At 38.9% G+C, this 21600-nt stretch overlaps 1 protein-coding gene across 7 annotated transcripts in view; it reads left to right on the top strand.

Moving 5' to 3' along the window:
- The first annotated feature begins 201 nt into the window (after positions 1-201).
- The window catches only part of ALG14 (ALG14 UDP-N-acetylglucosaminyltransferase subunit), a 108850-nt gene continuing 87451 nt past the window's right edge, over positions 202-21600 (top strand). For 6 of the 7 annotated variants that reach the window (XM_081225587.1, XM_081225588.1, XM_081225582.1 and 3 more), the window contains exons 1-2: positions 202-446; positions 3898-4049. In XM_081225587.1, the coding sequence (XP_081081713.1) occupies positions 311-446; positions 3898-4049 (288 nt within the window). In that variant the 5' untranslated portion in view covers positions 202-310. Of the gene's footprint in view, positions 447-3897; positions 4050-18635; positions 18705-19125; positions 19702-21600 lie in introns of those variants that run through there. The other variant, XM_081225585.1, reaches the window with a different exon arrangement.

A 21600-nucleotide genomic window follows, 5' to 3' on the forward strand; every position in this document is an offset into this window, starting at 1 on the left:
GAGGTCCTTTTTAGGGCGCCCAGCTGGCCTCACCTCCTCACGAACCGAAACCAAAAGTCCTCCAGCGCTTTTATCCGCGAATTTCAGTTTACGCATGGGCTGTACGTGCGTAGAATCCCGCGCGGTACCCAGCGGGGTGGTCTGAGGCCAGGCTTCCGCCTCTGGCCCTGAACTCCTCCCACCGCCAACAAGCCCCGCCCACCAAGAGGCTCACACTTCGAGTTTGGGTCTCCGCAGCGCCCGTAGTTTTGAACTTTCACCGCTCCTGCGGCCGGCGCCGGGGGGTAGCACGCATGCGTCTTGTCTTCGAATGGGTGTCACCCTTATCCTCGCGGCGGCGGCAGGAGCCGTGGCCGTGCTGCTGGCAGTGCGGCTATGGGTAGTGCTGCGTCCCCGCGCCGCTGTGCCCCGGCGGTCTCTCAGCCTCTTGGTGGTGGCTGGGTCCGGTGAGTATCCGGGCGGTGACTGGCGGGCTCGGGTCGGGTACTACAAACCCCAGAGTCCACCGCGGCGCTGTTCGCAGGGCCCCTAGCACTTTGTGCAGCGTTGCATGCTGAGATTTGTAGTTTCTCTGCGGGACTGGAGCGGGTCAACCCAGGCTGGGCAAAATGCTGGTCTGTTGTTGATGTGGCCCAGGCCGCGTCTTTAATGACAAATGAGTTACTTACACTTGTCTGTAATTAAGCGTCTCTGTAGCGTATATTTTTCTAACAAATTATTAGTGAACAGAGAGGACACAGAAGCGCGTGATGCTAACATGCAATTTGCCTGAATAAAAACTTCTGTTTTGCATTATTAATCTAGGCATTTGGGATTTAATTTAGGAATTACGAATACTACATGATAAGCGAGACAAAGCGAATTGTCACATTTATAAATATACATGTACAAAATCCACGAGGATAGAAACAGTTACCTACTAACGGGAGAACAATACACACTTCAGGATATTGTGCCGGGGGGTGAACAACAACCTGTGCAATCAGGTAATACAATCCAAACGGAGTCGGCCAGCTCTGTAGGCGTACCTCTTTAAATGGACAGCTCTGACAGAGCGATACATATGCATGCTGTGTACATTCAGAAATGCCAGGAGATTGCATCCGGATAGCATAATATTTATAAGTATTAGCAAATGGTCTAAACTTATGTTCACGTGTAATTCATTACTTTATTCACTTAATGTATTTGGAGCCATAGGGGAGGTCAGGCACTAAGCTAAGCCCTGGAAATAACAAAACTGACGAATACGACTTGCCGTGGAGTGCTGACTATGTCCCAAGCAGTGTGAAAGCTGTGAGGACACAGCAGTGAATGAAATGGAGAATAGAAAACGAAAAGCAGAATGGGTACTTGCCACAATAAGTGCTATAACCTGGGAGGTTAAGACTGCTATGGAAGTTCATGCTGGGCGCCACTTTTTCTGAACTTGAGACATGAAGCTTCCTGGAAGTCGTGATGTCTAAACTGAGACTTGAAAGATGACCAAGAAGTAGCCAGACAAGGGGGAGCTGGGGCTTTGAGGGCTGGGAGGATGTGAAAAGAAGGCCATAGCACTTGGGATGACCAGAGGTGCGAGGGCACTATTGTACTGAGTTGGATATAGGGAGGCAAGCCCCATGCAGATCGCGGAAGGGTATTTTAAACCCTGCTCTACAGAGCTGTTGGCACTACTCCACTGCTTCCTACCATGCAGAGGTTAGGACCACGTGCCTCTAAATGAACATAACACCAGAGTTGAATCACATCTCTGCCACTTACTAATTTGGTGATCTTGTGCAAATTAGTTAACCTCACTGAGCCTTCTGTTTACGGTTTGAAAAAGGTGGGTTAGGAAGAGGCGAGGAGAAAGAAAGTTGCATTTTCGTCAGAACTGTCAGGTAAAGCCTCCCTGAGGAGATGACAGATACCCAACAGCAAGGAGGCCAGAGTGGCTGGAGTAGACTGAGTAAGGGGAGAAGAAGCAGATGAGGTCCAAGAGGTAACAATAAGGGTCAGATTACAAAAAGGCTTTTATTCCATATGAGAAGGGGAGCCCTTGGAGGGTTTTGAGCAGAGATAAATAATTTGATCAACTCTTTTTAAGAAGATCAGTCTAGAGGCTGTGTTGAGAGTAGACTCAAGTGGACACTTGAATGGACAAGTGCAGAGGGGGGAACAGACCAGGAAGCTTTGCTCATAATCCACGTGAGAGTGATGTGGTTTGGAGCAGGGTGCTAGCAAAAGAGGTGGTGAGAAATGATTGGATTCTGGATATACTTTAAGATAGAACTGAGAAGATTTCATTCCCAAAGGATAAGTCTTAATAAAAAAGTAAAATGCAAGACGAAGCTCTTATTATTTATTTATTCAGTAACAAAGTTAATTTTTCAAAGAATGTATTCAGTGAGGGTTTCCTTTTAAGGAAAAAAGAAAAGACTGTTAAAGCAGGTAAAATGAAGTTTTAATTGCAGTGGAAGATGTATATATTCGGATTTATCCGTAATTGTTTGCAAGTACCTACTTTGCAAACCACCACACTTTTTCAAAGTTAAAAACAAAAATGGTAAAATGAGTATAAGATGTGTAAATTACTTGCCCTACATAAGAAGATGGCTGATAAGTTATAAAGTTAAAGCATGATTCTAATTCCTGTTATACTTACTCTCTGATGACTTTATTTCTATATCTAATTCCTTCTGGGATCTAGAGAGTAATCTTTCCCTTTCTACTATAAGAAAATATGTGCATTTGGAGAAAACACATAATTTGTTTGATTATCCTGTATGTTCACTGTATCACGTTTGAAAGCTTTCTTGCAACAGTAAGGGAGGTAAGTGGGGGGAGCTTTGTAGTGTGACCAGAGATAAGGAAGAGGTAACAAATGAGATGAACACAGAGAATGTTAAAGACATCAACCTGGCTGAGGCCAGGGGCTTGTGCAGTTAAATTAAATAGGTATGATAGGGCCCATTCTTAAGGAGTTTGGTTGCTTTGCTTAATTGGTATATAGTTAATGTAATAGGTAAATGTTCTTTTGGGTTTTTACCCCGAAGGAAACCTCAGTGACCACAGTTGGTTTTTAAATTCATGGTTTTAAAGTTAAAGAATGAAAATTTTGGAGATTGTACGATTTCAGAAATTGAACACACAGTTGTTGGGTGAAGCTGGTAAATATTTGAGACCTCTGTTAGGTCTAAGACCTCTTCTGGGAGCTGTTGAACAGAAGTCTTCCTTAGGAAGATCTGAGCCCTGGGAGTCAGTGCTCATGACTCCCTGATGTTACTTCACAACACAGAAACCTTCAGCAACTGTCTTCCCATTTTCCAGCCTACTTTCCTGACCTTACTTCACTCTCCTCTTTCTTCCCAGTGTTCCCACCATGCCTTGATCACCCATCCCAGATCTTACCTTCTCCTGTTCTAATAATCCCACCCCCACCCAGTGGCCTCCCTACTCATATCTGTCCATTAGCTGCATGTTTCAAGTCATTTCAGCCTTTACCAGGGATCTCCCCTATGCTTAGGACATTGTTTTTCCATAACCTTTTGCTTGTTCCCTCCCCCAAACCCCATTTTAATTTTTCTTGCTGTCTTGCGCCACTCTTTGTATGTCTGTGTGTCTTGTCCCTTCCCCACCAGACTTCTTGATAACAGGATCTGTGTCTTATACTTCTTTGTACCTTCCTCAGGTAGTACAGTAGCACAACCTACTGCTGGTTCTGATTTTATTTTTATACATTTATTATCCTCTTCCCCCATATAAAGGTAGTATTTATACAAGGGCATAGATGATCATTTCCAAATATTCCTTCTGTGTTTTGAGAAATACACAAAACATAGTATTAGTATAATGTAGTCAGATGGATATGTCCATTACCGGTTTCTTACTCTCAAGCCTTCCAATATTTTTTTCCAGGTGGGCATACCACTGAGATGCTGAGGCTGCTTGAGAGCTTGTCCGATGCTTACTCTCCTAGACATTATATCATTGCTGACACTGATGAAATGAGTGCCCATAAAATAAATTCTTTTGAAGTAAATCGAGCTGATAGAAACCCCAGTGCTATGGTAAGTGGTAATTTCTATGTCTAAGAAAAGTTACAAGTTATGTATTGAATTTAATTTTCTCTAGAAACAATCTCATGACCCTTCAGTGCCCTGCTCACACAATGCAGTCAACTGTTTATTGCTGATGAAATATAGTTCTTTTACTACCCAAATATAAAAACTTCTTTAAAATAAATCTTCAAATAAAAATGGTTGCTTGATTTCTTATATTCTCTTCTATTATTTAAATAGAGAAAATTGTTTCTCTGTAATTCCAACTGTGAAAATTGTTTTATTTATTCTTACATAAAGCATCCAGTTCACGTGCTTATTGGTTCTTCGTTAAAGTTCTTTATCAACGTATTACGTGTATTGATAATTTGATTTATCTATTACTACTTCTTATTCTTCCAATCATATCTGTATTTGCCTTTAAAATTACTTCCCTGCTCCTGGTTGCTCACTTCATTTTAGCATTATAGCAGAATTTGGGGTAAATTGAAAAAAGTGGAACTACTTAATCAGGAAGGAAACTAGAGCTGTTTCTTGTTAGATCGTCTCCATCCATCCCTCTCTCTGGTACCTGCCCGGCCACAGGGCTCCAACAGGTAGTTCAGGAGTGGACAGGCGACCCAGCTCAGGCCACTCAAAGTGTTCCTCAAGGCTTTTTGGACTTGGGGGCCCAGAAAATGAAAGTAGTCTTTCTTCAGGGGTTCAACTCTGTAAAAGAGAAAACTTGGAAGCTGCCAGCAGTCATGTTTTCACCTGCTGGCTAAAGACAGACTGCAGCTAGAGAAAAGAATGAAGTTCATCCACAGGAAGAACAAGATGGGAAACCAGATGGTGACTCCTGCCTTCATTGACTCCAGAGCTGCTTCCATATGGGCCCTGTCTTGGTGGTTCTTACGTTTCTTGGAAATCAGGATCCACTAATATAACTCATCCTCCACTGACCTTTTTATAGTTAGTTAAAGCCTGCTTTAGTTACGTTTTGTTCGCTTGTAAACATGATCGCTCAATAACGCACTACTAAATTGTGTTCTTGGAAAATCCACATCAAACAATCTTGGAATGCGCCGATGACTATTCAGCCATAGTGAAATAAATGGTATGTTTTTTCTTTGTGGGAGATGAGCCAAAATGCTTCATTTCTGTTTCAGGAGTCAATACTGTTATTAGTTTCCTAGGGCTACTATAACAAAGTACTACACACAGGGTAGCTTGAAACAAGAGAAATTTATTCTTTAATGGTTCCAAAGGCTAGAAGTCCAAAATTAAGGTGTCAGCAGGGCCATGTTCTCTCTGGAGGCTCTGGGGTGAATCCTTCCTCACCTCTCCCTAGCTTCTGATGGTGGCCAGCAGTCCTTGGCATTTTCTGGCTTGTGTCAGCATTACTCTCGTCTCTCCCTCCATTGTCACAGGACCATTCCTGTGTCTGTCTTCACAGGCCCTTCTTTTTTTTTTTTTTTTTTTTTGCGGTACGCGGGCCTCTCACTGTTGTGGCCTCTCCCGTTGCGGAGCACAGGCTCCGGACGCGCAGGCCCAGCGGCCATAGCTCATGGGCCCAGCCGCTCCGCGGCATACGGGATCTTCCCGGACCGGGGCACGAACCCGTGTCCCCTGCATCGGCAGGCGGACTCTCAACCACTGCGCCACCAGGGAAGCCCCACAGGCCCTTCTTATAAGGACACCAGTCATTGGATTTAGGGCCCACCCTATTCCAGTACGACCTCATCTTAACTTGATTACATCTACAAGACCCTATTTCCAAATAAGGTCACTTTCATGGGTTCCAGGTGGACATGACTTTTTGGAGGACACTCTTCATCCCTATACAAATATACACTGGACTATTTCAGGAAAAGCCTCCTGTTTGACATAAAGCAAAACAAACTTTCCTTTTGGCAAATGTGAAAGGAGAAAATAGTAGAGACTATTGAGTATGCCAATAATTGATCCTTTCAGTAATGGGTGAAACAGATAATAGTAGCTTCATTTTACAAATGAGATAAATGAGGCTCAGAGACAAAAAAAAAACTCAGCCAAGGCCCTGGCAGATATGTGGGACTTACCTAAATGTGTCTTCTCCAAAGCCTGCGCTTTTGCTGCACAGCCCACTCTGCCTCTTGTGTATTCTTTTACAATTCAAAACACTCATTGTGAACAGAATGCCTTGAGAATTCTTATCCAAGGCATCAAAGACTTAAAGTGTCATTTAATCTCTTATCTTAGAGTATATATTAGAATTGGAGAGTTTATAGAAAATGATGGTAATTTTCTCACAAGAATAATGTAAAAAAGTCTTATAATTTAGCAGTGGCATACACTACTAGAAAAAAATATAAAGATCAAAGGATTACAAATTTCTTATTGTTTTTCAACATACAGAGTGGGTATCTTTGTTTTTACCTAATTATTAGTATGCACGTTCTTTTCCTCTTTCTGAAATTGTACCCAATTTGGAGGCTCCAGTTTTAATTATTTCCCTCCAGGTCCATCACTGTATGTACCGTTTATTTGCTGAATTGTGTCAGGATTTAGTGAAACATTTAGAAGATTGTTATGTACTGTGGATCATGATGCTTTAGAACCCAGTAAGTTGGGTTTGATGCACTTTAATAAGAAAGCCAAAGATTTCAATTTTATAAGTGCCATTATTTTTTTCTCGTTATCGAAGTAACATCACAGTATAGGACTAAGCATCTCTGTTCGACCTCCTTCCTTTGTCGGTTACTTTCCTGCTGGGGCAGTGCAACACCCCTGTTAGAGAAAAAACACTATCTCGTTCCTGAAATGGTCTGCTCATGCGTGAATATAAAGCTGGGGAGAGTTTCTGCAGAGATGCAGAAGAGAGCCATTGAGGGCAGTAGAAGCAACATGACTGTTGTCCTTTGTGTCAACCACCCCTATGAGCCACACTAGGCGGACAGGAGGCAGGGCAGAGAGACACCTTCTGACCAAGCCTTATAAAGGGAGGAATACACTTCTCGTCTCTCTCTACACTTCAGCTAAGGGGACTTGTACCCGCAGCCTCCCTGACAGCTATCTTTTGTACCTCTGTGGAGCTCACCAGATTGGGGAGAGGAAGGGTCTGACTGAAGAAATCAATAGCGATCAATACATTTCCTGCAGAGCCCATGTCAGCCAAGAATACTGAATGCTCTAGACCTGCAGTGTCTAGTAGAGGAGCCACCAGTACTGGCCCAGCACCATTTATTGAATAGTCCTTTGCCCACCGATCCGCGGTGCTTCCACTGTTAGTTCAAGTTTCCATGTATGTATAGGTCTGTATCTGAGTGGAAGCCCCCTCTTTGTGAACTTTTCAAAGCTAATTTAAAAACTTATGTGGAGGGCTTCCCTGGTGGCTCAGTGGTTGAGAGTCTGCCTGCCGAGGCAGGGGACGCGGGTTCGTGCCCCGGTCCGGGAGGATCCCACGTGCCGCGCAGCAACTGGGCCCGTGAGCCGTGGCCGCTGAGCCTGCGCGTCCGGAGCCTGTGCTCCGCAACGGGAGAGGCCACAACAGTGAGAGGCCCACGTACAACAGGAAAAAAAAAAATGTTCACAAAGAACTCTGTTGGGATTTTGGTTTGAATTGAATTGAATCTGTCCATCAGTTTCAGGAGAACTTACATCTCTTTGATGATGTCTTCCTATCTGGAAACATCACCTTTCTCTCCGTTACAGAATTTAGATCTCCTTTAATGCTTTTCAGTAACATTTCTAATTTTCTTCATAAGAGTCTGGCATATCTTTCGTTGTGTTTATTTCTAGGTACCTTGTATTCTTTTATTATTGTTGTAAGTGGTATAACTTTTAATAATATTTCCTGTGTTGCAATATATAGAAATACAATTGATTTTTATAAAGTGATCTTATAAGAACCACCTGGCTACACTCTAATCCTAATTTGTACACTTTTGTGTTATTAATGAAGATAATCTTATCATCTACAAGTAGTAATAATTGTGATTCTTTCTTTGTAATCCTTACATCTTTTAGTTCTTTTTTCTCATTTTGTTATTAGAACTTCCGGAACGGTAATGAATAGGAGCCGTGTAGTGGTCATCTTTGCATTCTTTTTGCTTTAAAAAATGTGTTGTGTTTTATTTTAAATAATATTTAGTTGTTGATTTTTATCAAATGTCTCTTCTGCATCTGAGATGATCTTCTAGTTTTTCCAACTTTTTCTGTTTATATGGACAATTACATGGTTATGAACTAGTCTTGAATTCCTGGAATAAACCCAGTTTGTTCATGGTGCACTGTATTTTAATGCATTGCTGGTTTTGATTTGCAAACATATCATTTAGGAATTTTTGGTTTATGTTCATGACGGAGATTGCCGTGTATTTTTCCTTTCTCATGCTGTTCTTTATTTAGTTTTGGTATCAAGGTTACACTAGTCTCATTATGTGAGTTGTAGGGTATACACAACTTTTTGCTCTTTGGGGGAATTTGTATAAGTACGGAATTAATTTTTTTAAGTTTCTTTTTCTTACAATATTATTAACTGCAGTCACCATGCTGTATTGCATCCCTATGACTTCTTTATTTTATAACTGCAAGCTCGCAGCTTTTGACCCCTTCACCTATTTCCCTCACCCCCAATGCCCCACCTCTGGTAACCACCAAATCTGTTCTCTATATCTGTGAGCTTGGGTTTTTTGTTTTCTGGTTTTTTAGATTCCACATATAAGTAAGATCATATTGTATTTATCTTTCTCTGTCTGACTTATTTCACTTAGCATAATGCCCTCAAGGTCCATCAAGGTAGTCACAAAGGGCAAGATTTCCTTCTTTTTTAAGGCTGAATAATATTCTATTGTGTGCATGTGTGTGTATGTATGTATCAATCACGTTACATTCAGTATTTATCCATTCATCCATTGGTAGACACTTAGGTTGTTTTCATGTCTTGCCTATTGTAAATAATGCTTCAATGAACTTGGGGTAGTGTATATCTTTTTGAGTTAGTGTTTTCATTTTCTTTGGATAAGCATCCAGAAGTGGAATTGCTGGATTATATAGTAGTTCTATTTTTAATTTTTTGAGGAACCTCCATACTGTTTTCCATAGTGACCACACCAACAGTGTACAAGGGTTCCCTTTTCTCCACATCCTTGTGTGTGTATGTGTACCACATCTTCTTTATCCATTCATCTGTTGATGGACACTTAGGTTGCCTCCATATCTTGGCAATTGTAAATAATGCTGCTATGAACATTGGGGTGCATGTATCTTTTTGACTTAGTGTTTTTGTTTTTTTCAGATATACACCTAGGAGTGGAATTGCTGGGTCATATAGTAGTTCTATTTTTAGGTTTTTGGGAAACCTCCTACTGTTTTCCACAGTAGCTGCACCAATGTACTTTTCCACCAACAGTGTAGGAGGGTTCTTTTTTCTCCACATCCTCACCAACAAATGTTATTTGTGTTCTTTTTGATGATAGCCATTCTGACAGGTGTGAGGGGATATCTCATTGTGGTTTTGATTTGCATTTCCCTCACGATTAATGATGTTGAGCATCTTTTGATGTGCCTGTTGGCCATCTGATGTCTTCTTTGGAAAAATGTCTATTCAGGCCTTCTGCCCATTTTTTAATCAGGTTGTTGGATTTTTTTTTTTTTGATGTTTTTTGTTGTTGGTAGCATGGTCATTTTAAGATTATGAGCTGTTTATATATTTTAGATATTAACCCCTTATTAATCATATCATTTGCAAATATTTTCTCCCATTCAGTAGGTTGTCTTTTCATTTTGTTGATGGTTTCTTTTGATGTGCAAAAGCTTTTAAGTTTAATTAGGTTCCATTAGTTTATTTTTGCTTTTGTTTCCATTGCTTTAGGAGACAGATCCAAAAAAATAGTGCTACAATTTATGTTGGAGTCTTCTGCCTATGTTTTCTTCCAGGAGTTTTATGGTTTCCGGTCTTACATTTAGGTTTTTAATCCGTTTTGAGTTTATTTTTTCTACATGGTGTTAGAGAATGTGCTAATTTCATTCTTTTACATGTAGCTGTCCAGTTTTCCCAGTGCCACTTACTTAAGATACTGTCTTTTCTCCATTGTGTGTTCTTGCCTCCTTTGTCCTAGATTAATTGACCATAAGTGCATGGGTTTATTTCTGGGACCTCTGTTCTGTTCCATGGATCTGTGTGTCTGTTTTTGTGCCAGTACCATACTCTTTTGATTACTGTAGCTTCGTGGTGTTGTCTGAAGTCAGGAAGCATGATTCCCCCAGCTGTGTTCTTTTTTCTCAAGATTTTTTTGGCTATTTGGAGTCTCTTGTGTTACCATACAAGTTTTAAAATTATTTGTTCTAGTTCTGTGAAAAATGCCTTTGGTATTTTGATAGATATTACATTGAACCTGTAGATTGCCTTGGGTAGCATGGTCATTTTAAGATTATTCTTCCAGTCTATGAACATGGTATATCTTTCCATCTGTTTGTGTCATCTTCAATTTCTTTCATCAGTGTCTTACAGTTTTCCAAGTACAGCTCTTTTACCTCCTTAGGTAGATTTATTCCTAGGTATTTTATTCTTTTTGTTGCAATTGTAAATGAGATTGTTTCCTTAATTTCTCTTTCTGATAGTTCATTGTTAGTGTATAGAAATGCAGCAGATTTTTGTATATTAATTTTGTATCCTGTAATTTTACCAGGTTCATTGATGAGCTCTAGTAGATTTTTGGTGGTGTCTTTAGGATTTTTTAATGTATCATGTCATCTACAAACAGTGACAGTTTTATGTCTTCCTTTCCTGCTTGGATTCCTTTTATTTCTTTTTCTTCTCTGGCTGTGGATAGGATTTCCAATACTATGTTGAATAAAAGTGGTGAGAGGGGACATTCTTGTCTTGTTCCTAATCTTAAAAGAAATGCTTTCAGCTTTTCACCATTGAGTATGATCTTAGCTGTGGACTTGTCATATATGGCCTTTATTATATTGAAGTATGTTCTCTCTGTGCCCACTTTCTGGAGAGTTTTTATTGTAAATGGATGTTGAAGTTGATGAAAAGGTTTTTTCTGCATCTGTTGAGATGATTGTATGGTTTTTTGTGTTTTTTTGTGTTTTTTTTTTTTTTTGCCGTATGCGGGCCTCTCACTGCTGTGGCCTCTCCCGTTGCGGAGCACAGGCTCCGGATGTGCAGTCTCAGCGGCCATGGCTCACGGGCCCAGCCTCTCCGCGGCATGCGGGATCTTCCCAGACCGGGGCACGAACCCGTGTCCCCTGAATCAGCAGGCAGACTCTTAACCACTGCGCCACCAGGGAAGCCCGATTGTATGGTTTTTATGCTTCAGTTTGTTAATGTGGTGTATCACATTTATTTATTTGCAGATATTGAAAAATCCTTTCATCCCTGGGATAAATTCCACTTGATTGTGGGGTATGATCCTTTTAATGTACTGTTGAAGTCGGTTTGCTAGTATTTTGTTGAGGATTTTTGCATCTATGTTCATCAGTGATATTGACCTGTAATTTTCTTTTTTGTAATATCTATGTCTGGTTTTGGTGTCAGGGTGACGCTGACTTCATAGAATGAGTTTGGATGTGTTCCTTTCTCTGCAGTTTTTTGGAATAGTTTGAGAAGGATAGGTGTTGACTCTTCTCTGAATGTTCAGTGGAATTCACCCGTGAAGGCTTCTGGTCCTGGACTTTTGTTTGTTGGGAGGTATTTTTGTTATTGATCCAATTTAATTACTGGTAATTGGTCTGTTCATATTTGTATTTCTTCCTGATTCAGTCTTGATAGATTATGTATTTTTAGGAATTTGTCCATTTCTTCTAGGTTGTCCATTTTACTGGTAGATAGTTGTTCATAGTAGTCTCTTATGATCCTTTGTATTTCTGTGGAGTCAGCTGTAACTTCTTTTTTGTTTCTGATTTTATTGATTTGGGCCCACTTTCTTTTTTTCTTCATGAGTCTGGCTAAAGGTTTATCAATTTTGTTTATCTTTTCAAAAAACCCCCTCTTAGTTTCATTGATCTTTTCTATTGTCTTTTAGTCTCTATTTCATTTACTTCTGCTCTGATCTTTATGATTTCCTTTTTCTACTATCTTTGGGTTTTGTTTTTCTTTTTCTAGCTCCCTTAGGTATAAGGTTAGATTTTTTTATTTGAAATTTTTCTTGTTTGCTGAGGTAAGCTTGTATTGCTGTAAATGTCCCTCTTAGAACTGTTTTTGCTGCATCCCATAGATTTTGGATCATTGTTTTCATTTTCATTTGTCTCCAGGTATTTTTTTAATTTCCTCTTTGATTTCTTCAGTGATCCATTGGTTGTTTCATAGCATAATGTTTAGCCTCCATGTGTCTGTGTGTTTTGCAGTTTTTTTCTTGTAGTTGATTTTTAGTCTCATAGCATTGTGGTCAGAAAAGATGCTTGATATGGTTCCAGTTTTCTTAAATTTACCAAGGCTTGTTTTGTAGTGAACCATGTAATACATCCTGGAAAATGTTTCATGTACACTTGAAAAGAATGTGTATTCTGCTCCTCTTGGATGGAATGTTCTATATATAACTATTAAGTCCATTAGGTCTGTTGTGTCATTTAAGGCTAGTGTTTCCTTATTGATCTTCTGTCTGGATGATCTGTTCATTGATGTGAATGAGGGGTTAAAGTCCCTTACTGTTATTGTTACTGTTGATTTCTCCCTTTGTGTCTGTTAATATTTGCTTTATGTATTTAGGTGTGCCTATGTTGGGTGCATATGTACTTACAATTATTATATCTTCTTTTTTTGGGTTGCTCCCTTGATCATTATGTCATGCCCTTCTTTGTCTCTTGTAACAGTCTGTATTTTAAAATCTATTTTGTCTGCTATAAGTATTGCTACCCCAGCTTTCTTTTGATTTCCATTTGCATGGAATACCTTTTTCCATCCCCTCAGTTTCAGTCTGTGTGTGTCTTTAGATCTGAAGTGAGTCTCTTGTAGGCAGCGTATATATGGGTCTTGTTTTTGTATCCATTTAGGCAGTCTGTGTCTTTGATTGGCGCATTTAGTCCATTTACATTTAAAGTAATTATTGATATGTATGTTCTTATTGCCATTTTGTTCATTGTTTTGGGGTTCTTTTTGTAGGTCTTTCTTGTTCCTTTCTTCTTCTTTTGTCCTCTTGTGATTTGATGATTATCTCTAGTATTAGTTTTGGATTCTTTTTTCTTTTGTATGTGATATATATGATTATGATTGTGATACGACTGTTTTAAGTTGCTGATCTCTTAATTTCAAATGCATTTTAACAACTCTGCATTTGTACTCTCCTCCCCTCATGATTACTGTTTTTGATATCGTATTTTACAAATAATTGTTTTGTGTATCCCTTAACTGCTTATTGTGGATATAGATGGTTTTACTACTTTTGTCTTTTAACCTTCCTGCTAGATTTGTGCATAGATAATTTCCTACCTTTACTGTATGTTTGTTTTTACTGATGAGCTTTTTCCATTCATATTTTCATGTTTCTAGTTGTGACCTTTTCTTTTTTGCCTAGAGAAGTTCCTTTAACATTTCTTGTATAGCTGGTTTGGTGGTGCATTTTAACAATATTAATTTTTCTAATCCATGAGCACAGAATATCTTTCCATTTATTAGTGTCTTCTATAATTTGTTTCATCAGTGTCTTATAGTTTTCAGTGTGCAAGTCTTTCACCTCCTTGGCTAAATTTATTCCTAGGTATTGAATTCTTTTTGATGCAGTTGTAAATGGTATTGTTTTCTTAATTTCTCTTTCTCATAATTTGTTTAAATTGTGTAGAAATGCAACAGGTTTTGCCTGTTGAATACAACAGGTTTTTGCCTGTTGATTTTGTATCCTCCAACTTTACTGAATGTGTCTGTTAGTTCTAACAGTTTTTTGGTGTAGTGTTTAGGGTTTTCTATGTATAATATCATGTCATTTACAAATAGTGACAATTTACTTCTTCCTTTACAATATTAAGTTCTGTATAACTTGTTTATAACACCACCTGGCCCTGATGTGTTCTTTTTGTTATGGTTATAGGACTTTGCAGGATTTCTGTTTCTTTTTAAAACAGTATAACTTAAGATATTTTTCTAGGAACATATTTAATTTTGGTAACCTTGCAAACATATCAGCATTAATATTTTCAAAATATTCTCTTGCTATTTTTTGTAATCTGTGCTGTAGTGTTTGTGTGGTGTGTCTTTTTCCATCTCTTTTGACTTTTGTTTGTCATTATGTTTTAACTGTGTCTTTTATAAATGACATAAAGCACAATTTTAAAATTCAAAACTGAGAATCATTGTCTTTTAACAAGCATGTTTGGTATCTGTACATTTATTTTGATTACTAATATATTAGATTTATTTCTACTATTTTATTTGATTATTTCTATTTACCATACTTTTCTTCTAATTTTTTTTCCTTTTCTGTCTTCTTTTTGGATTAATTGAGCTTTCATTGTCCTCCCTTTTCCCCTTCTCCTAGAATGGAAATTATTCTCTTAGCCATTTTCCTTAAACTGTTAACATGGATATCTACCTTAAAGTCAAAAACTTAATATCTCCAGCCTCCTTCTGAAAAAAAAAATGCTTTTAGAATGTTTTAATTGTGAGGACCTCCTCCCATCGTATTATTTTATTGTTTAGTGTTTTGGTTCTACCTTGTTTTTATTCCACTTAAATTACTTATTACTATTATTGTTTTATGCAGTTAGTAATTATTTAGATTTATGTAGTATTTTCTTTCCTTACCCTTACTACTTCTTTCTTTTGGATCCAATGTCTTTTTTCCAGAAATATATATTTTATTAGTTCTTTCATGGAAGGTCTGTAAGTGATTTATTCTTTCCATGTTTTTTGTTTGCCTGAAAGTATGTTTTTGTTTTGCCCTCCTTTGACTGCATTCTAGTTTAAATTTAGAATTCTAGTTTAGAATTCTAGTTTGAATTTTTTCCTTCGTAATTGTGAATTTAACATTTATTCATTTTTTTAAAACAAGTATTTATTGAATTCCCACTGGTTCTAGTGATACAGTAGTGAATAGAATACAAATATCTCTGCCCTTGTGGTGACTATATTCCAATGGGGGGATAATAAGCAAGATAATTAAGTAAAATGTATAATATGTTAATGATAAACGTTGAGAGGAATAGAGTAGGGAAAGAGAATGGAGAGTATTGGGGAGTTGAAGGGAGGTTTCAGTTTTGGGTAGAGTGGCTGGGAAAGGTGACATTTGAACAAAGACTTGAAGAAGGTGAGCTGTAAAGCAAACTGAGGGAAGAGAATTCTTGAAGAGGAAGCAATAACTGCAAGGAAGGGCCCTGAGGTGGGGCTGTGCCTGGCATGTTTATAGAATAGCAAGGAGATCAGTGTGGCCAAAGCAAAGTAAGAGAGAGAAAGCTGAGTAGGTTATGAGGCAATGGAGGTCAAAGTGAGGATAATGGGGTCAGATTTTTTAAGACCTTTTGGTCCATTTTTAGTCTTCGATTTTTTCCCCATGAGTGATGTGGGGAACCATTGGGAGGGTATAGGTAGGGGAGTGATAATGATCTGACTTATATTTTAATAGGATCATTTTGGCTGCTGAATAAACTCAAAGGGAGAAGGGCAGAGCAAGGAAAGGAGTTTGGGAGCTATTGCAGTAATTCAGGTGAGAGACCAACATGGCTTGGACCAGGATAGCAACAGTGGATGTGTTGGGAAGTAGTGAGATTCTGGACATATTTTGAAGGAAGAGCTAATAGGACTTCCTGACAGATAAGGTGTGAGGTGTAGGGGGAAAAATGAGGAGTGAAGAACGACATCCAGATTTTTGGCCTAAGCTACCAGGAGAATGGAGTTGCCATTCATTTACATGAGGAAGATTATATGAGGGAGCAGGCGGGCTAATGTGGGATGTCTGTAACCATATAAACAAGGATGTTGACTGTGCAGTTGGATATATGAGTCTGAAGTTGAGGAGGGAGGCTGGTCTGGAATATGAATTTTGGAGTCATCTGTGTTTAAATGGTAGTACTTAAAACAGGAAACTGTGAGATCACCCAGGGATTGAATGTAGTTAGGAAATAGAAGACGACTGAGAACTGATCCCAAAGCACTCTAGCTTTCAGGTATAGGGGAGCTGTTACTGTCATGGAAATATCGACTGCCAATTTATTGTTCCTCTGTATGCCTCTCCTCCAGAACTGGGGGCGGGGGGAGGGAGCACTCAAACTCCAGCTCTAGGTTTCTGGCATCATTGTCTTCCTCCCAAACCTCAGTGTTACAGGCTGTCTGCTGCCTTTTCATTTTCTTCTTGTTTCTGGCAAGTAGGGATTTCCCTTCTTTTCAGTTCAGTAAAATAGTATTTCCATATATATCTTACAGAATTTTAATCCATTTATAGAAGGAGGGTTTGGGTGTTGGTTTAAGTCAGAGTTTTATCATATCCTCTGTTTAGATGCCTATTCTGCACTATTTGTGTAAATAGCACCCCCCTACCCACCCAATTTTCCTCACTTATTTATTTATTTATTTATTAAAATTTTTAAAATTCATTTTTGGTTGTGTTGGGTCTTCATTGCTGCACGCGGACTTTCTCTAGTTGTGGTGAGTGGGCACTACTCTTCGTTGCAGCACGTGGGCTTCTCATTGCAGTGGCTTCTCTTGTTGCGGAGCATGGGCCCTAGAGTGCATGGGCTTCGGTAGTTGCAGCACGTGGGCTCAGTAGTTGTGGCTTGCGGGCTCTAGAGCAAAGCCTCAGTAGTTGTGGTGCACGGGCTTAGTTGCTCCATGGCATGTGGGATCTTCCTGGACCAGGGATTGAACCCATGTCCCCTGCATTAGCAGACAGATTCTTAACCACTGCACCACCACGGAAGTCCCACCTCACTTTTTAAAATCTGGTGTAACTGTACCAACTGCAGTTTCCTAGCTGTAGATAATACTCCTGTGGTTAAAGGCCTTGACCATCTCTTTATAGTTAGATTTTTTTTCAGACCTCTAAAGTAAACCCAGAAACTCTGTACCACTTTAAAGCATTATCAGTAATTGAACTCTGTGCCTGGGCAAGGTGTCTCATCCATATCTCTCAGAGCACTTTAGGAATAAAAGTACATCAGTTCCCATTTTGTTCTGTTAGAAAGCCAAAACCTACATTTTCAGCACAAGCCTGCTCTTCCAAAAACATAAAGAAGACCTTCCCAGAAGTCAGAAGATACAAATGACCCATTGTTAATCACTTGGAGTCGCCCAAGTAGCATAGGAATTTTCTACTGTTTGGTTAATAACTTATTCTGATATGGAATTAGTTAATTTCTAAATGTTTTTGCTAGTTTGTAGAAAAATATTTAAATGATCATATTTGTCTATTTGTGCTAGATATAAATATACAGCATATTTCAAAACTAAATATTAAATTAATGTAATCTTATTAATTGAATGGTAGAGATGACCTACTTTTGTAGCAGAAACTTCATTCACATTCCTCCTAATTCCTTTGATTCAGTGTATTCTTTTAATTATATTTAAAATCTTTAGGTACATAATTCATCTTATTTGTTACACAAGAGTGAAGAGAAATAGTTATTCCTGGTGCACTTTCTAACTCCTCTATCGTCTATGTGTCTCTAAGTAGTTTAACTAGTTTTTTAAGAGAAACAGGCATCTCTGGGGAGAAACATTTCCATCCCACTCAAATAAAGCAAGTGAGATTAGAAAGATGAGGGGCAGAAAGCTAAGCGAAACAAAAAACAAGCGAATGTTTAGCTGTGAAATTACCTATATGAAGAAAAATCTTGAAATGCTGTCTAAAGAAAATGTAATTTCCCCTGGGATTAGCTCTAAAGTAAAGAGTAGCTAAAGTAATATCTTTCAGAAAAATTGGATAGTAACCTTTCCAAATAGAACCAATTACCAGAGCTATATTAACTGACAGTAAGTGAAAAATCTCACCAGAGCTTTCTTCCTGGAAAGCAGTAGTCCGCTTGTTGGCCTGTGTTTCAGCAGGGACGTCCACCCCTTCGACACATGGGGGGAAATGAGGCTCAGGGCATTGCACTGTAGATTCTGGTTCATCCTTTATTTGCTTCTCTGTCTGCACCTCATTTGTTAACCACCTCACCTGACAACCCTTACTCCTGGTGACTTCTGTTAGAGCATGAGTTGGCATCTTCAGATCATATCACTAAAGAAAAGAGTTCAGTGACATTCAAATAAAACATTTTTAAAATGCACATAGGGCTTCCCTGGTGGCGCAGTGGTTGGGAGTCTGCCTGCCGATGCAGGGGAGGCGGGTTTGTGCCCCGGGCTGGGAAGATCCCACATGCCGCGGAGCGGCTGGGCCCGTGAGCCATGGCCGTTGAGCCTGCGCGTCCAGAGCCTGTGCTCCGCAATGGGAGAGGCCACAACAGTGAGAGGCCCATGTACCGCAAAAAAAAAAAAATGCACATAAAAATCAGAGTGGGCTTTTTTCATATATAAAACAATAGAAGTTGTGAAAACTGATTTAAAGGGTTAAAAATTAGAGCCAGCATTCTTTACTTCTGGGTCACTTAACTAGAGTTCTCACTCCTCTATAATTAAGCTTATAATGTTTCACCAAGAAAGATTATTTATTTGTTTATTTAGTAAAAAAATATTAAATGAGTACCAGTTCTGTACAGATACTACGTTTATGTGGATATTTCAGCAAATCTTTATTGAATATGCCCGAGAATATCTGCCTCAGGACAGTAAGTGATTATTTTTGTTTTGTTATGCTTTTCTTTCCAAAATTTTTTTATTTGTTTCTTAATTGAAAAACTGTAGACAGCAAAGAAGCATATAAAGTAAAAAATGGGAGTTTCCTATAACCACTCCAACCCTCTGTGGAGGGAAACACTGTACCAGCTTGAGTCATACCCTGCTGGTATCACTTTTTTTCTCCTGCCGTATATACATGTACTTATAACAAAATATTATGACATTACATGTACATATATACACATAACTACATAAACAGCATTGAGGGAGCAGAGTATGGCTAATTTATAAATCACACCCTATATATTGCTTTCAGCTTTTTTGCATTTAACTTTATACCTTCATAGTTTTCCATGTTGGTACTTGTAGGTCTACCTTGTACTTTTTTTTTTTTTTTTTTTTTTTTTGCAGTACACGGGCCTCTCACTGCCGTGGCCTCTCCCGTCGCAGAACACAGGCTCCGGACGTGCAGGCCCAGCGGCCATGGCTCACAGGCCCAGCCGCTCCACGGCATGTGGGATCCTCCCGGACCGGGGCGCGAACCCACGCCCCCTGCATCGGCAGGTGGACCCCCAACCACTGTGCCACCAGGGAATCCCTACCTTGTACTTTTTAATGATTGGATAGTAGACTGTAGTATTGATGTACCTTTTCCATATTGCTGTTTTCACTTTTTCACTGAATACTGCAGTAAACATTTTTGTACTTATGTTATATACAGTCTGCAAGTATTCTTACAACTTTACAAATTTTCTACAAATGTGGGTGTGACGTTGATTAGAAGAAAAATTAAAAACGAAAAGCCTAAATTAAGTACCTTGCTGACATGAAAGGGCATGTCACCCCATTGGCACAATAGCATTCTGGTAATATGTTGATTGAATTCCTGTTTTGAGGTAAATGCAATAAACGTGAAAAAGTATCACGTGGAGTAGACCCTAGTGTAATAGATATCCCAAACTCTTGTTGTTATGGTCACTAGATAAAACCTTCCATGTGCTCTATTCATATTTTTCAGTAATTTGCTTGGGCCAGCAATACTGAATGCATGTTATATGCAAACCCTACATGTGCTGCAGTTGCTTTGGTCTCTAGTCTTCTTCTGGGCATCACATTCATATTCATGACTGCCCTCATTTATCGTCCTAAAACACTGCATTGCACAAATAACCTGTTATTCTAACATTTTAAATGATTTCCTTAATATGAAAAAGTGTGTTTGGAGCCAAAAGCCAATCTCCATTTGAGGCATTCTCTCTCCCTAGAATCAGAACCAAAAACAAGAATACCTGGCATTAATCATCGATTTTTTGATTCGACCCTCCACCTAAGATGAAATAAGAGGTACAAATATTGAAAAAGAAGAAATAAAGTCACATATTCTATAAAGTATATCTCAAAACAAAAAATTCAACTTAAAAACCATCAAATAAGAAGAGTTCAGGAAGGTGTCGTGTGAACGGAATGTGCAAAGATTAGTAATGTTCTTATATGCCAGTAACTATAAGAAAAGATCATGAGAAAAGATCCCTTAAATATTAAACACTGGGAGAGAGGGCAGACAGCAGAAGCAAGAAGAACTACAGTACTGCAGGCTGTGGAACAAAAATCACATTCACAGAAAGATAGACAAGATGAAAAGGTAGAGGGCTATGTACCAGATGAAGGAACAAGGTAAAACCCAAGAAAAACAACTACATGAAACGGAGATAGGCAACATTCCAGAAAAAGAATTCAGAATAATGATAATGAAGATGATCCAGGACCTCAGAAAAAGATTGGAGGCAAAGATCGAGAAGGTGCAAGAAATATTTAAGAAAGATCTAGAAGAATTAAAGAACAAACAAACAGGGATGAACAATACAATAACTGAAATGAAAACTACACTAGAAGAAATCAATAGCAGAATAACTGAGGCAGAAGAACGGATAAGTGACCTGGAAGACAGAATGGTGGAATTCACTGCTGAGGAACAGAATAAAGAAAAAACAATGAAAAGAAATGAAGACAGCCTAAGAGACCTCTGGGACAACATTAAATGCAACAACATTCACATTATAGGGGCTCCAGAAGGAGAAGAAAGAGAGAAAGGATGCGAGAAAATATTTGAAGAGATTATAGTCAAAAACTTCCCTAACATGGGAAAGCAAATAGCTACCGAGGCCCAGGAAATGCAGAGAGTCCCATACAGGATAAATCCAAGGAGAACCACGCCGAGACACATAGTAATCAAATTGGCAAAAACTAAAGACAAAGAAAAATTATTGAAAGCAGCAAGGGAAAAACGACAAATAACATACAAGGGAACTCCCATAAGGTTAACAGCTGATTTCTCAACAGATACTCTACAAGCCAGAAGGGAGTGGCATGATATACTTAAAATGATGAAAGGGAAGAACCTACAACCAAGATTACTCTACCCAGCAAGGATCTCATTCAGATTCGATGGAGAAATCAAAAGCTTTACAAACAAGCAAAAGCTAAGAGAATTCAGCACCACCAAACCAGCTCTACAACAAAGACTGAAGGAACTTCTCTAAGTGGGAAACACAAGAGAAGAAAAGGACCTACAAAAACAAACCCAAACAATTAAGAAAATGATAATAGGAACATACATATTGATAATTACCTTAAACGTGAATGGATTAAATGCTCCAACCAAAAAACACAGGCTCGCTGAAGGAATACAAAAACAAGACACATATATATGGTATCTACAAGAGACCCACTTCAGACCTAGGGACACATACAGACTGAAAGTGAGGGGATGGAAAAAGATATTCCATGCAAATGGAAATCAAAAGAAAGCTGGGGTAGCAATACTCATCTGATAAAATAGACTTTAAAATAAAGAATGTTATAAGAGACAAGGAAGGATACTATGTA

Source organism: Mesoplodon bidens (genome assembly GCF_964165515.1).
Source record: "Mesoplodon bidens genome assembly, chromosome: 2".
Lineage (NCBI taxonomy): Eukaryota > Metazoa > Chordata > Mammalia > Artiodactyla > Ziphiidae > Mesoplodon > Mesoplodon bidens.